General features: G+C 41.1%; 1 protein-coding gene and 1 long non-coding RNA gene across 7 annotated transcripts in view; both read right to left on the bottom strand.

Moving 5' to 3' along the window:
* LOC309541749 overlaps window positions 1-3,942 on the bottom strand; it is a 40,335-nt gene extending 36,393 nt beyond the window's left edge. For all 6 annotated transcript variants that reach the window (XR_014223876.1, XR_014223877.1, XR_014223878.1 and 3 more), the window contains exon 1: window positions 2,186-3,942. This is a non-coding gene — a long non-coding RNA (uncharacterized lncRNA). The remainder of the gene's footprint in view (window positions 1-2,185) is intronic.
* Window positions 3,943-7,333: 3,391 nt separating this feature from the next.
* The window catches only part of TBC1D22A (TBC1 domain family member 22A), a 117,747-nt gene continuing 108,172 nt past the window's right edge, over window positions 7,334-16,908 (bottom strand). The window contains exon 13 of the mRNA XM_082239707.1: window positions 7,334-10,954. Coding sequence (XP_082095833.1) covers window positions 10,826-10,954 — 129 coding nt within the window. The 3' untranslated portion in view covers window positions 7,334-10,825. The remainder of the gene's footprint in view (window positions 10,955-16,908) is intronic.

Raw genomic sequence — 16,908 nt, 5'->3', positions numbered from 1 at the left:
CTCAGGATTGCTGTCTAGGGAGCTGAACTTTGCCAAGTAGCAAAAGACTGTTCTATTGTAAGCGGAGCTCATTACCACAATCCTAAGGGTGACCCTATGGACCACGCAAGGGATAATTTCCCTCTTGCCTTGGCAACCCTTCTCATGTTTTGATCACACCACGACAAGTGGCACTAAATGTGTGCCTGGCCCCAATACAGCTGCCTAGGAAATAATAATGCAATGACCAAAGCTTAAGAAAAATGGAGAGGTGCCAGATGGGATTATTACGAAGTCCAGCAAAGCCACTTGCTAATACGGTCTTGCGCTCTGCCTTTCTGAACTAGAAAGCTTTGCAAATAAATGAGCAGAGGGCAAAAGAGATGCTTTAACTGAGAGCCAAGCAGAAACATTGGCTACAGAAAAAACCCGGGGTGGGATTAACATTGATTAAAATTTCAACATTGCAGCAGAAAAGTTAAACTGATGCCTGAAACGCAATCAATTTTATCTAGCTAAGTTCTATGCAGTGAAATGAATGGCTATTCATTTTGTCATGCCTATTCATTTCACTGAATCTGCCCTGAGTATGACTAGTGTTGCATACAACCCAATTGCAGTTTGGGATATGTGTTGACAAATGGGAGCATAGGAACAACATCAAGCTCCTCTAAGAGACAATGAAGCTATAATTGAGCTGGTCCATTTTCATTCAGCGCCACTGATGGACTCAATTTGATGGAATACAGATGGACGTGAGCATTGTTGAGATATTTTGTGGGCACAATGTGGCCCAAAAAAATACAGGGCAAGGGGCAGTTTCCATGACTTCCGCTTATCGAGTGAAAATTGGACTGCCTGAAAGCACCATTAGGGTTGATGATTTGAAGCCGGACAGCATCAAGGGACTTGAATGTGCTCTCGAAGATTTAAGACCCTAAGTAGAAATTTTAGGCGGTGCATCAATTTCTATGTTTTTTTCATACAGTCTGTTCCCATACCCAGCTGACATCAAGTATTGAAAAATGAACACAGCGACGGAAACGACGTTGCGATTGAATCGGCTCTACGTATGGTGAAAGTATGACAATATTAGATACAAAATTCGTTGCAGTGGTTCCCAACCTTTTTTTGGCCATGCCCCACCTAAGCATCTCTAAAATCCTGATCGCACCCCCCCCATGACATATAATTCTTATTATTCAAAAAGTGAACTATTCACATGGATGAAACCTAAAAGGCCATTAACTTGGTCTAACTCATTCTTGAATTGCCCCCCTGAAAAATCAAATTGCCCCCCTGTGGGGTGTGTTGGGAACCACAGATTTAGAAGGAAAGACAGATGAGCTGCAGTTCAAATTTACTAATCCAGGATTAGTAAATTTGGTAATCACACTAGGTGTTTATGAGGTTAGGTTTGGATAGTTTATCAAAATAAGAAAACCTACCTGCTATATTTTGCACATAGAAAACCATCTGCTCTGCTTTTTCAGCATTCCTCTACTACAGGGCTGTCCAACTGCCAAGTGACTGCAATCTACCCATTGGACTGACCAGAGTAGTTGAGCTTTTTTTGGGGGGGGGGGGAGCTTCATCAAAGTTGTTGAGCTTTTTGAGGGGAGGATGAGCCAAAGTTGTTGAGCTGTTTTGTTTTGTTGTGTTTGGGGGGAGGGGAATCAGGATCCCACGATCAACAAGGATCAACCAGGGACATATGATAGCCATGTTCAAATATATAAAAGGATGTCACATAGAGGAGGGAGAAAGGTTGTTTTCTGCTGCTCCAGAGAAGCGGACATGGAGCAATGGATCCAAACTACAAGAAAGAAGATTCCACCTAAACATTAGGAAGAACTTCCTGACAGTAAGAGTTGTTCGACAGTGGAATTTGCTGCCAAGGAGTGTGGTGGAGTCTCCTACTTTGGAGGTCTTTAAGCAGAGGCTTGACAACCATATGTCAGGAGTGCTCTGATGGTGTTTCCTGCTTGGCAGGGGGTTGGACTCGATGGCCCTTGTGGTCTCTTCCAACTCTATGATTCTATGATTCTATGACATCCCACAATCGACAGGTAGATCAAGAGGCCTGCTCTACTATAACTAAAGAAAGATGGAGGGGCATTATGGCTAATTTCCCCAGCTACTCCCATTCCCAACTGTTGTGGAAGATTTAGCGGCACGAGGCAACAATAGAAACAGAGTCACCAACCTTTTTACTCCTGTGGACACATTTGCCAGCTGATGAAACCGTCATGGGTGTTGGAAACTGGCCCCCTTGGGAAAGGCTGGCTCCTCTTCCCAGGCACTCGGGGCCTGTTGCCGGTGACCTACCCTGGCTGGCATCCGGACAGACGAGGGAGGTCTTGGATAAGCGACACCTCCCTCCGCAGAAGTGCACACTCCCTTCCCCCTTGCATAGCAGCAGGAGAAAGAAAACAGTCTGAAAAATAGGCTATTTCATTCTACTTTTATTCCTTGACTGTACACTGTAAAAAAGCATGACTTCTCTCTCAGAAACCTCCGAGCAACTGACTAACTCCTCCCGTACAGGAACAACAGGAAGGTTTCATGTTACACTGTGAACACAACTCTGAGAATAGCTTGGAACTTCCTGTCCCACGCTTAGACCCACCAGACACATCATGTGATGTAAACATCGTACTGCTTGATCGCAGCTGCTGAGGACTCATATTACAACAATGGGCACCACACACACCGAAACCAAGCAGATACCTCAACACTATATTGGCAACAACAGATTGCTTCTCTCCAGCTTATTTTGGGGGGTGGGGGTCACATTCTGTGGGAACCTAGAAAGAGCCTTATGGATGCTTGTGCATGCAAGGTGTGAGGCTGGTGACCCCTGCAACAGAAAGACCACAAAGACTCAATTGATAGTAGTACCCTCTTTTTTTACACAAAATTAAGTTGATTGCTAGATTGCCCAAAGACTACTTTATTATTTATGTTGCGTTGCGTTGTCTTGGTTTAAATCTTACCCCCTCCCTTTGTTGTGTCCCAAGAGAACGATCCCCACTTCCAGCAAATATAAATTGCAAATACAAATAAACACCTAGATGAAACAAATATAATAAGAGTAGATTCTTCAGAGATTTCTTTAATCGTTGAAAATGAAAAAGTCATCGCCCCCCGCCCCTCCACCAATAATCCTCCTCAATAAATCTGTGTTTCCTTTGGATCTCCTTGATGTGACCCTGCTGGTTAATGGGTACGAGATAATTTGAAATTGAAAGACTACTGTCATTATCTTAGACACCGAGACTTTTGCTATCTATACACCAATTGCTAACAAACAAGGTTTATAGAGTGAAATAATAAATCAACATATGCATGAGGAGACACAAAATAAATGATTAATGTTATTATTTTCTCCTTAGCGTTTGATAAACCTATATATCTCTTTTGATTCCTCTCAGTGGGGCTCCAACCAAAGCTGGATTAACTTATTATGCTTTCCATAAAATAGACTTCTAGAGAGGAGGGACAAAATCCGGCTTTGGATTCTCTGTGATGAAAACCTTTCCTTACTCTAGTACACCAGGAATTTCAAATGAGTGGACAAAATTAGTAGTGAGGCTTACGCGTTCAGCTCATGATCCAGAAGAGAGCAGGCTAATTTTCCATGCACACATTTTGCTGGAACACCTATTTCTTTTCCAGTTTCTTGCCTGTGCGTTTTAACATAGGCTTTGAAATACAGACAACACAATCTATTCCCATGCCCATAGCTGAACATACATCCTCAAATGTATTTTACTGAGCCTTTGCCTCTTGGCTGTCAGCTTAGCACAGGTTTTTGAACCTAGAAACTTCCAAGAGGTACAGAGTGTGTCCTCAAAGGATGCTGAACCATAGCTAATGGCCATGAAGGGCAAGATGGTCAGGCACAAGGCCAGACCAGTTGCAAATGGTCCCAGAGATGGGACAAGTACTACAGGAGTCTATTATTTGATTTAATTAATTTTATAATGAATGTTTTAGAATGTTGGACTATTTTGATTGTTGTTAGCCGCCCTGAGCCCAGCTTCGGCTGGGGAGGGCGGGATATAAATAAAATTTATTATTATTATTATTATTATTATTATTATTATTATTATTATTATGTGTATGACAACTGTATGTTTAATAGTGTAACAGCTGCGTTAGCATATGCAGCAATGGTTACCTGAAAAGGGGGAGGATGTTAGCATTTCACTCCTCCGTTGCTGGATATGTGATTGTTATATCACACGTCTGTGTTCACTTTCCAGGTTTGGAAAGTATGAGAACGGAAGCCTGTCTTATCTCTCTTCTGCTTGTGATTGTACTGTTGTACTTTCTCTCTCTGTCTCTTGGAGGAGGAGGAGGAGAGACACCATGATTGTTTTGTGCTGTATATATTGCTTAATAAATACTTAGAATGCACACACCAACGCTCCACTTCGTTTCTGCTATACAGTGGAACCTCGGGTTACATACGCTCCAGGTTACATATGCTTCAGATTACAGACTCCCTAACCCAAAAATAGTACCTTGGGTTAAGAACTTTGCTTCAGGATGAGGACAGAAATCGTGCTCCGGTGGCGCGGCAGCAGCAGGAGGCCCCATTAGCTAAAGTGGTGCTTCAGGTTAAGAACAGTTTCAGGTTAAGAACGGAATAAAGCACTTAACCCGAGGTACCACTGTACTTTGCTGAACAGCTGATAAGAGCGTGCACATAGTCTTCTGATGTGTGTCGCTGGGAGCGTGTCGGGGCTAAGGATTTATGGACGTTCTGGACTGCGCTTCATCAGGAAGACACCGGAGAGGTTTTTCTCACCCCAGAGGCTGCGTGTGACTCCAGGCGTTATTCTGACACCATGATGTAGCTTACCAATAAAGAGAAGCCCTTGTACAATTCACACACGTGGCATCTTAGTGCCACACTCCTCTCCCATTCCCTGCCGCAGCAAGTAGCAAGGGTATTATCGCTAGGGATTTTGGTTTTTCTTTTTTGTGGGAGGAAGAGTTTGAGGCTGCAATCCTGTGGGATAGCTCAGTCAGTAGAGCATGAGACTCTTAATCTCAGGGTCATGGCTCCGAGCCCCACATTAGGCAAAATATTCAGGGTCAGACTAGATGGCCCCTGTGGTCCCTTCTAATTCTATAATTCTATGGGGCTTACTTCTGAGCTGAAATGTATATTTTATTTTATTCTATTTATTAGAATTATATACCACCCTTCATCAATAGATCTCAGGGCGGTTCACAGAATAAAATACAGGAGAAAAACAAGTAAATAATAAAAAAGCAGCAAAACATTAACACCCCGCTTCCCACAGACACAACAAAAAGGCTGTAGAATATTGATCAGCCAAAGGCATGAAGAGGAATGTTGCTCAAGAGATTTCTGGAAGAGGAAACTTAAGAGATAGCTTAGTTTACAAACTAAAACCAGAGGAAGTGATCGTGTTCACCCACAGAGAGCGCAAAGTAATTCTTGAAGGCTGTCCTCAGTGATATTAGTGCCAAGCAACTTAATCTGGCTAACCCAAACATTGTTTCTCCTGCTTGCTGCATTCAACTCCATACCATTTCTCCCTAGAGCTATAGCAGAATAGTTCTTAAAAGTTTCATTGTGCAGCAGAAGTCTTTCCGTCAGCACGACGACTTGGCTGGGTTCCACCTCTTGTGAGCTTCTAGCTATACTAAAATATTTGTCAGCGTGCAAATTCTTCTTTGGTCTTTATTACACGGCTTCTTTAACACCAATAACTTCATAGAATTATAGAAAATGTTAAAAAAGGAAGCCAAGAGTCATTTAGTCCAACCTCCTGCGATGCAGGAATCTCAACTAAAGTATCCATGGGAGATGGTCATCCAACCTCTGCTTAAAAACCTCCAGAGTGCGAGGAGTGCATGCAGGAGCCATTCCCTGTGACCAGTAGGGCTTCGCAGGACTGGGGCCTTCCTAAGTTTGTTCTGGAGAGGCAAGGCGCAGCCGCACAGGTGAGGCCACTTGGTAACTCACTGCACCTGGTGGCAAGAGCTGGGAAGGTACATAAGGTCAGCATTTCCCTTCGGCTCTTTGCCACAGCAACTCGTTTCCTGCCTTGCTGCATTTGAATAAGAATAAGAAGAATAAGAATATCTTTATTGTCATTGCCCCCTTTGGGGACAACGAAATTACTTGACTGCTCCATAAAAACACTAATTAAACAATACAATATAATACAGCAAGGGAGATTCGATGACTTTCAAAGTCCGGGCTTCCCATTCAGGGCCGAGATCGCTCTGGAGAAGAAGCTGTTCTTAAGACGACTCGTTCTTGTCTTCATCGACCTGTATCTCCGTCCCGACGGCAGGAGCTCGAAGAGACAGTGACCAGGATGCAATGGATCTTTTACTATGTCCAGTGCCTTCCTATGGCACCTTGTGGCATAAATCTGCTCTAAGGTGGAGAGTGGGCAACCAACAATGCTCTCTGCTGCCTTTAACAACCCTGCACAACCCCATCCTGTCCTGGGCAGTACAGCTTCCGTACCACACACATAAGCCATAAGTGAGCACGCGCTCAATGGCACAGGGATAGAAGGCAAGCAGCAGTTTCTGCGGAAGATGGTTTTTCCTTAGTATTCTCAAAAAGTACAGTCTCTGCTGCGCCTTCTTCACAAGCCCCCTTGTGTTGACACGTCTTGCTTCCTGATCCTCGGACCTCGGCTTCTTGACTGCTTGCTTCTCAACCCTCGGACACTTGACTTCGCGACTCCCTGCTTCCTGACCCTCGGACCCCTGGCTTCTGGACTCTTGTTCCTGCTCCCACCCCGCCATCTTGCCCCCTGGCCCGACGTCCTCAGCCGGGACTTCGATCGCCCATAGACCGAACCGTGACACAGGGAAGGAGAGTCCACAACCTCTTGGGAAAGACTGCTGTTGAACAACTCTGGCTGTCAGAAAGATTTTCCATATGTTTAGTCAGAATCTCCTTTCTTGTAGCTTGAAGTCATTGGTTTGAGTCCTACCCTCCAGAGCAGGAGAAAACAAGCTTGTTCCTTCTTCCATGTGATAATCCTTTAAATATATGAAGATGGCTATCATATATTCTCTCAGTCTCCTCTTTCTCAGGCTAAACATACCCAGCTCCTTCAACTGTTCCTCATAAGGCATGGTTTCCAACCCTTGATCATCTTGGTTGCCCTCCTCTGCACACGTTCCAGCTTGTCAACATCCTTCTTAAATTGTCATCTGACACCTTTTGAGTCTTACCCATTCTTCAGTTACACCTCGTTATTGTGTTACAAAGAGTTGGATTATTCATTTTAAACCAGATACTATATTCATTCAGAAATATATATTACAGAGAGAGAGTGAGTGAGTCTTGGGTACTTACATTTTATTGTAGAGTTCTCAAGTTAAATACAAATCTATGAGTTTTTCCATAAGAAATTAAAGACTAGTGCAACTAGTTTTGTTATATTTAAGATGTACAGATGAATGCAAGATAGTTATATTCTTTCTTGTATTGTATTTACATAGTTCAATATATTGCTTACTATTTACACTTCTAAGCATATACTATAGAAATAAATTGGTTATCTGTGCTGTACGGTTCTTTTGTTACAGCTGTTAGCTAATATTGCGTTTATGACAGAGTGCCTCCTGTATGAACTCTATTAAATTACAAATCAGGCTAAATTAATGAGGTGTCCTGATTCCTTTCTATGCTGAAAAATATCAACATAAAAATATCTATTAGATACCTATTTGTCTTTTGCTTTGTTTTTTACTTTTATACTTGTAATAAAGGAGTATAAAAATGAGGGAAACCTTTCTTCCACATAACATTTGGTTGGGATGGCACTTACCTGAGATACAAAATTATCAAAAGCCAAGCATAATTCTCCTTTAAGAAAAAGGTATATAGGGAATATATAGAATAGTATATAGGGGAAAGTATGCATGAAATTAGTTGTCTGTATAATACCCCCTTTTTATATAAAATAAGAATGAAAAGTTATGCATTTAGAGAAGTCTCTACCCTCATCTACCAATGTGCTCAAGATTTGTCTCCTACAAATGTAAATCCTTTTTGCGGCATGATAGCATTCAATTCTTAAATGAGAAACACTTAGAGATCCAAAGGGAGCTTGGAAGTTGAGATGGTAACTCCATGGATTTTTACAGAGGAAAGGTGTGTGTTTTTAAGATATGCACATTTTATTGTATACTTGCATCTAACACAGTAAACTTGTCTGCACCCCTGTCTCACCATTCAAACTCCTATATAAATAATGACATATTTAAAAAGCCCCATCATCAATGCACATTGCGGGTGATTTCTTCTTCCTTTTGCTATTAAATAAAACGCTCACTGTTATCAACAGACTTTTCTGTATTCTACCTTTTACTTTGCGTGTTCTGTTCTTGGCAGATACTTTGTTAGGCACAATGACACTGTAAACTTAAGAGAGAGAAACTTAAGAGAAAAATCTTATACTGAACGCAGAATGAGAAGTTATCCTGATGCTTGGGAAAGACACATCTTAAGACCTGTAGACATGACAAACCATGTCACAGAATTTTATCTCTAGTTGCAGTATTAGTATGTAATAAGCTAAAGCAATGCCCAAGTAAGGCTGAAATAGTTCTGGATTCTCATGCATAGCAAATCCCTACATGGAAGATAAGGAGAGCATATCTGCTGCTGCTACTCCTAAGTAATGGTGCAGTAAGTTCTCCCAGGTAATGCAACTCCACCAAATTATTCTTACTGTTGTCCTGGAACATCACAACTATTTTATCGCTGTGAAAAAGGCCACACCTTTTTACTTCTACTGCGGAAGTAACAGAACAACCTTGCTTATTAAACTGATGTGTTTCACAGTCAAATGTCCCAAGCAATCTAAATGCACAGCTCAATACTAAGACACTTGAACTTAATCTGCAAATCATACCTTAAGGAAACTAATCCTCAAGAAATCTTCATAGCCTCTTAGAATAAGCATTTTCCATATTTTTAGGCCAATCTTGCCTATGGTTCTTATCTGTTCAGGCATCTATTACATATGGCAAGCAGTAAGGTAACATATTCAGCCAAACTGAAAGGCAAAAAAGTTTCCCCAAACGAAAAATGACTTAAAGGCACACTTGGAAAACTCCTGAAAAGAAGTTGTTCCATTTACAGTATAAATTAATTTGGGATTGATAGTATGCAAACTTAGTTGATCGACAAGAACCAATCACACTTCAGACAGCAGGCACATTCTAGAATGCTCCTCCAACAAACCTACTTGCACATAGAAATCTAGCAGATCAGGGAGAAAAAATTCATACTAGCCTTCCAGATTTCCACGTTCAATGAATTTTTATGTGTTTATGCAATCCCATACCTTTATTCTAAAGTGATACAGCACAGGAAAAAACTTTACTACCTACCCCTTCTATTCTGCTATTTGGATAAACTGGCCCTTACAAAAAGTGAATGGAGTGTTAACTTTTGACGGAGCCTTCTATAATGTACTGCCACTTAGTCACAACTTAAGAACTTAAGTCACAAAAATAACGGAAGAATTTTGTTAGTTGCTTTTCAAGTGAGATAAGCTTCCCGATCGGTTTGTGCAAAATCCTTAAGTGCATGTCAATTGTATGCAGGTGACTTCCTCCAGATAAATTGACTTGACACATTCCTTTTTTATATATATCTACACACACACACACACACACACACACACACACTCACTGGCTGGCATGTTAACCAGTCAGCCAACCTGATTGGTAAGAAAGAGAGCAGACTGGAATCAAGTCTTCACCAGTCACCTTCCCTTACACACTGCAAAATTCATAGTTTATTCTGGAAGTGGGGCAGAATCTTGGTTATCAGGTGACTGTATCCACCTGTGCTTCTTTTCCATGCTCAAGCCAGTCTATGTCAAGGATGGAAGGCCTAAAAATGCATACATGACTTTTCCGTCAAGTATTCCTACCATGCTAGAAATTCCAGGTAAGGCAATAATGTATTAAAATATACTCACTGTGAACTAAAAATCTTACTGGGGGGGGGGGGAGAGCATTGAAGCTAAAAGTCTATGTGCTGAAAAAATATTTGATAGTTTTAAAGCATTAAATTATGTATACATTATTATGGCAGAATAAATCTATTTTCTTTTCTTTTTTAGTTAGTACAGTTCAGACACTTCAAAGTGAAATAATTTATACAAAACTATCTGCATACCACAGGGCATAGCACCCAAGGAGGTGGCATTCTTTTCAAATTCTAGATGCTGTTTTCCATTAAAATCTGTGTTCCTAGATGTCACGCTGTAAACAAAGATAACATTAAAAGGAATTTTTTAAAAATTGTGTTACAAACCAAAATCAAAAGCAAGTCCATATGGCCCTTAGATGACCTTACTGCCTGATACACATCTGCCCTCATTTTCTGTTCAAGACAGATCATTCCTATTAGCTCACAAGTACCCCAGAGACTAGTAATACTTCCATCAAAATAATGAACACAATCAACTAGGAACAAGGCTCATGGAGACAAGACAATAAGTCATTAGATACCAATGAACATAAAACACTTTCTTCATTCGTATAGCAACTATAAAAAGAAAAAGGGAGAATAAAAACAAAAGCAGACTCGATTTTTTTGTAGCCACGTTCACTTAAGTCAATCACAATCTTCTTGATGACCTGTTTGCCGATTTCTTTGGTAATCCACCAACCACTTTTTTTTTTTTTTGCTGAACAATTTTGGGACGCTTCGTATGAAATCAGGAGCGAGTAATTGCGTGTCTGCACAATCAGAATAATGAAAATGATCCTATGCCACAGCAGACAGATTGGTTGTATATGGTTTCTGGTGCTTTCATCTCTTGTAATGATTGGGGGCGTCTGCAAATGCAAATTTCAGTCTGTAGGCTTCTGCGAGGAGGACACTGATATCTTCGTCTCCCCAGTGCACCGTGGGCAAGTTCTGCAGAAAGATGAGCAGTTCCTTGGGAAAAGAAGGAAAAGACAGCAGAATAGGTTATAACGCAACTATTTCAGTAAATGTCAGGCTGATTTGGGGTGGGGTTTTTTTTGCGTGACTGAACTCCAATGCTACTTGCGACGGTTTCTGAAATGGCTTGATCTTGAACATCAGGTAAAATAAAACTTGTGATGCAATGTGATGATACATGTGATGCTTTTTAGCACAAAAATCCAAATACATTAGCTAACCATAATTGGTAAGGATGGAAACTCATCCAGCTGTTAATAGATGTGGGAATGGTAAAAGAGGGGAGGAGACAACTCTACAAAATTATTTGTTACATCTTTCTTATCTGGAATTTACTTATCTAGATCTGTGCATACGCCTTTCTTGTTATTTGTTCATTTCATGAATACCTAGGTTTAATCTAAGTATTTTCATTGCAGATCCCATCTCTCATTTTCTCCAGTACAGGTGAATGATATTTACGGGAAAGGTGTTTTCTAAGGCAGCTACGGAGTAGAACAAAGTGAATATACGCCTTTAATCTTGCATCAGTCATGGCTTCAACAATCTACGACAGGGAACTCTGGCCCCTTCAGTCTGTTTTTAAAAATGCTTGTATACATTGCAATCCACATTGCTGCAAGAAAGAAGCAATGGTATAACTTTGGCAAACACATAGCCATCATATTAACCCTTCAGCGTGCATAGCTGCTACAAAATAGGAATATTCAAGTAATGAGTTCAAGCAACGATTACAGTTCCCAGGATTCTTTGGAGCTGTTTAAAGTGAATGATACTGCTTTAAATGTATAGTGCAGATGGGGCAAAGGTCGAGATACTTATTAAGAGGTATAAGATACTTTATCTCAATTTTAATTGTGTTTGTATTTCCCAGAGCTTATTTCTGCAACCATTTCCCATCCAAAAGGCTTGAAAATAACAGATGAGTGGGTCCTTTTAGTTGGTTAGAGCATGGTGTTGGCGATGCCAAGTCTGCAAGTTCAATCCCGGGATGGAACAGTTGCACTGCAGAGGGTTGGACTAGATTATCCTCAGGGTTCCCTTCTAACTTTAGAATTCTATGATTCTATGACCGCTGCAACTCAAGAGCCAGAAAAACCACAGACATGTTTGAGCTTTGGAAATTCCAATATGAACTGACCTGATCCAGAGATCCTGCACTAATGTTTGGATTGGAAAGACAACCATTGGATTTCACACTTGTCTGAATTTTCCAACACCTTTCTTGCTTCAAAAATGCATCAAAATGTGTTTTAAAATCCTTTCAAGCTAAACAAATTCAAATACACATATTTAAATGCAATGTCCATGTCTCATTAAAGAATACACAATTAATGTGATTTATAATGGATTTATAAGTGAACACCTATGAAAAGAAGGTAGGTCAGAAAAACTAGTTTATCCATCCCTAATTTCAACCATGTAGTCTACATTTCATGATGCAGCCAGTGTCTGGCTTCCGGGAATCCGGTCCTCCCTCCCCACAGTGGGCTGCCAGTAACCGATAGACAAGAAGCTCTTACCAAGTCTTTTATGCAATATTCACAGAAAGAGGCTTAGAAATGCTGCCTCTCTGAGAGTTGCTTTAAGTAAGCTCCACCACCCCCTTCCCTTCTCAGTCCTCACAGCACCAGCCCCCTTACGGTGACCTTCTGCAAACCACTGTTGTAAACCTATACAGTGGTGCCTCGCAAGACGAAATTAATCCGTTCCGCGAGTCTCTTCGTCTAGCGTTTTTTTCATTTTGTGAAACAACCCTATTAGCGGCTTAGCGGATTAGCGCTATTAGCGGTTTAGCAGCTATTAAAGGCTTAGTGGCTATTAAAGGCTTAGCGGATTAGCGGCTAAAAGGCTATTAGCAGCTTAGCGGCTTAGAAAAAGGGGGGGGAGTGGAAAAAAATCGGAACACTCGCAAGACGTTTTCGTCCTGCAAAGCAAGCCCATAGGGAAAATCGTCTTGCGAAGCAGCTCAAAAATGGAAAACCCTTTCGTCTAGCGGGTTTTCCGTCTTGCGAGGCATTCGTCTTGCGGGGCACCACTGTATTGTCTTCCTGAAAGGTTGAAGAGGAGGGGGTGGCGGTCTCCACCATTCCTCCTTAGTCCAGTCCCTGAGAGCCATAGACCACATTCCTATTATCCTTTCAGCTCAATAGAACAGCATGAAACATGCACAAATGTTCCTATTACATGTGGTGGAAGTGAGAGTATGGGCTCTATTTACCTTTGTCTTCCTGTGCCTTTGAATAAACAAGTCTATCATTCTATTGTTAAAATTATTACAGTTTGGCATTTCTTCACAGCTTTGATTCTGCGTTAGTTGCTCAAAACACACCACTTATGCTCTTTTGGAGTTCGACGGCAGGTGGAATAGGAACCAGCTAGTAATCTCATGAGCTATGGAAAGCTGATTCTGGCCCTTCATAGCTCATGGAAATAACAGGAATGTACACATTATTTAGGACATTGGACACATCAGCACTATGGTAAATATTATACACATTGCACCTATAATTTAATATTAAAATGTTGTTGCTGGGCTCTTTAACACTATAGGATACTAGCAGTAACAATGGGTATAGATCTATAAATGTGTGTGTAAAAAGCTTTCAGTGGAAATCCAATGTATATTCATGAAATACTTCAAAATGCCAATGGTAAGTTGAATTGGGCGAATCTGGAGCCACACATTCTAGATATGCCATAAATCAGTGTCACTTACGAACTCCACCTGGTCGTTTAACAGGTCTAATTCCCCTCTCCATTTACTGCTTACAAGAAAACAATCAATATATGCTGAATGACTCAAGATCCAGCTTATTAAATCTTGGTAGTCTGATTTAATGCTGAACTTTCTTACTTTTCTTGATGACAACTAGAAAGACCAAAAATTCAGGGATTATTTTTCCTCCCTATATTTTTAGATCCTTCAATGGAGTCTGCGAGTTTCTTGCAAGCCAATTGCCTATAAAAGGAGCATTCTTATCTTATTTTTAACCTTTCTTTCACATTCCCTGACCTTTCAACCAATAGATCAAACAGAACACAAGCATGATTCATAGAAAAGATTAAACTGTGTTTAGACAAAAAAGGTCAGTCCACACACCAATGAGAATAGCTAGATCTTAAAGCAGATATGTGACACACACATGCAGAACATATCGTAAAAACCAAATTTTCTATGCCATTGCATCAGATTGAATGGCGATACTTCGCTTTCACACAAAAACTATTTTTCCTGTTTTTATGTAGCACACCTGCAATGCCTTTTAAAATGTCACCACCCTGAGAACATTTCAATATTCAAAGCTGGAACAGTGTGGTATGACTTCTTTTATTCATCTCCCTCGAAATTATCTCTGATCTCACAGATGTGGATCCAGAAACATACCATGCTTCAACCCTGAACGAATCAGCAAATGTCGTCTTATATAGCTGAATTCTTTGACAATTCTGTTATTAGTCGGGGGGGGGGGGAGAGAGAAACCTTGTCAAGTTCTGGAAGAACCAGCCTCTAAAAATAGAAAATAAGTGATAGTTATATTGGACTCCACTGCCAGCATTTAAAATTGGTCAACTAGGGATGACAGTTTTCAACAAGATGAAACTGAAAAGGTGACACTTTGACAGAACAATCTTCCATTAATCTTTTGATAACATAGGGAGATATAATTTCCATGTGATTAATTTCATATTTTCCAGGGGAAGCAGTTTCATGAAAGGATGCAGAAAATAAGCTAACAATTGGACGGGTGGTGTTTTTTTCTTCTTCTCCCTTTTTATACGTCAAATCACATACAAAGCTGCATATTTTCAGGGCACCGTGCAATGTATTTTGAAAAATAATCTTAGATGGATCTCCATTTTATCTAATAGGAATCCATCTGCAGAATTTTTTTTTATCTTCACTCCCCATTCTTAGCAAAAGTCTTGCAAGAGCATTGCCAGAAAAGCCTAGTCAAGTCACATGGGGGAAATGTACATTCTCAAAGACAAGACAAATGACATTACCCTGGCCGTGACAAAATTTCTTTCGGAGGTAGTAAGAGTTAGAAATCAACATGCTCTGGATAAAACATAGCGACTGCCTTTGAATGTTTTCTCGGTATTCCTGCTGTATTTTGCTTTCAAAACTGTTTTTTGTGGGTCTTTGGACTGAAATAAAGAATGTTTGTTCGTATATCTTTGCAAGCATGGTAGTACTGGGTTCACGAAATTACACAGAAGAGGAGGAGGAGTTTGGATTTGATATTCCGCTTTATCACTACCCTAAGGAGTCTCAAAGCGGCTAACAATCTCCTTTCCCCCACAACAAACACTCTGTGAGGTGAGTGAGGCTGAGACTTCAGAGAAGTGTGACTAGCCCAAGGTCACCCAGCAGCTGCAGGTGGAGGAGCGGGGAATCGAACCCGGTTCACCAGATTACGAATCCTAATTACAGAGGCCTAATAGGTTTCCTGTTACCTGACAGGGTAGGAAACCAACAAGATTCTCTACCATTATAGGAAGCCAGAGTGGAGTAGCGGTCAGAGTGCTGGACTATAACCTGGGAGCTCAGAGTTCAAATCTCCACTCGGCCATGACCCTCACTATGTGGCCTTGGGGCAACGCACTGTGTCTCAGCTGCATCTGCCTCACAAGGTCATGGTAAGAATAAAATAGGGAAGAGAAATATGTATGCCACCTTGAGCTCTTTAGATGGAAAGGCGGAATATGGAGCATGAGATCATGGGTCATGGGTTGAAGCCCTATGTTGGGCAAAAGATTCCGGCTTGTGGTCCCTTTTTATACAGTGGTACCTCGGGCTAAGTACTTAATTCGTTCCGGAGGTCCGTTCTTAACCTGAAACTGTTCTTAACCTGAAGCACCACTTTAGCTAATGGGGCCTCCTGCTGCCGCCGTGCCGCCGGAGCACGATTTCTGTTCTCCTCCTGAAGCAAAGTTCTTAACCCAAGGTACTATTTATGGGTTAGCGGAGTCTGTAACCTGAAGTGTCTGTAACCTGAAGCGTATGTAACCTGAGGTACCACTGTATTGTGATTTTATGTTGTAAATGCCCTGACACCTGCAGGTATAGGGAGGTATCCAGGTCCTGACCATGAAACTTCACAGCCCCAAATGAAGATTCATAACCATTTCAAGGACCCCACATTTATGCTAGACCATTCAGGCATTTCTGTCTTTGTCTCTTTCTCTAACACAATGGCTGGCCTGACAACAGCTCTCTATTCAACTGTTTTTGTTTTGAACAGATCTGGACTAGTAACATTTAAAAAGGAGTGGAGGTAAAGCTGAACTTAGCTTTCAACGAAACATGGTGCCGAGTAAGGGTGAAATACCGTATTTCTTGCTCTATAAGACTCACTTTTTCCCTCCTAAAAAGTAAGGGGAAATGTGTGTGCATCTTATGGAGCGAATGCAGGCTGCGCAGCTATCACAGAAGCCAGAACAGCAAGAGGGATCGCTGCGCAGTGAAAGAATGTTCTGGCTTCTGGGATTCAGAATATTTTTTTTCTTGTTTTCCTCCTCCAAAAACTAGGTGCGTCTTGTGGTCTGGTGTGTCTTATAGAGCGAAAAATATGGTATGTATTTCGGTTACTGAGAAATTAAGAATCCAATATACCCATACAGGTCATTTAATGTAACAGCGATAGCATAGCACCCACGAACAGCATGGAAACGTGATTAGACATCCTTTGGGACACAAAATCTTGGTTTAGGCTTCAGTAAAACTGCACAGAGGGATATAGGAGATTATGTATTGTAACTTGGGGTGAAGCTGGGGTGTAATGGTTTGACCACATTAAAGGATTGATTTCTTACAACTGTGGAATGAGTGCTGGACAGAGTAACTGAAAGGAATCCAGCATATTTCAAAGAGGTCAATGGAACCCAAAGGAGGTTGCCACAGCAAGCCACAAAAATACCGAAATTAAAAAGCCCCCCATGCT

Source organism: Podarcis vaucheri (assembly GCF_965113315.1).
Source record: "Podarcis vaucheri genome assembly, chromosome: 10".
Lineage (NCBI taxonomy): Eukaryota > Metazoa > Chordata > Lepidosauria > Squamata > Lacertidae > Podarcis > Podarcis vaucheri.
Note: the sequence above shows the minus strand (reverse complement) of the source record. Positions and strands in the feature narration are given on the sequence as shown.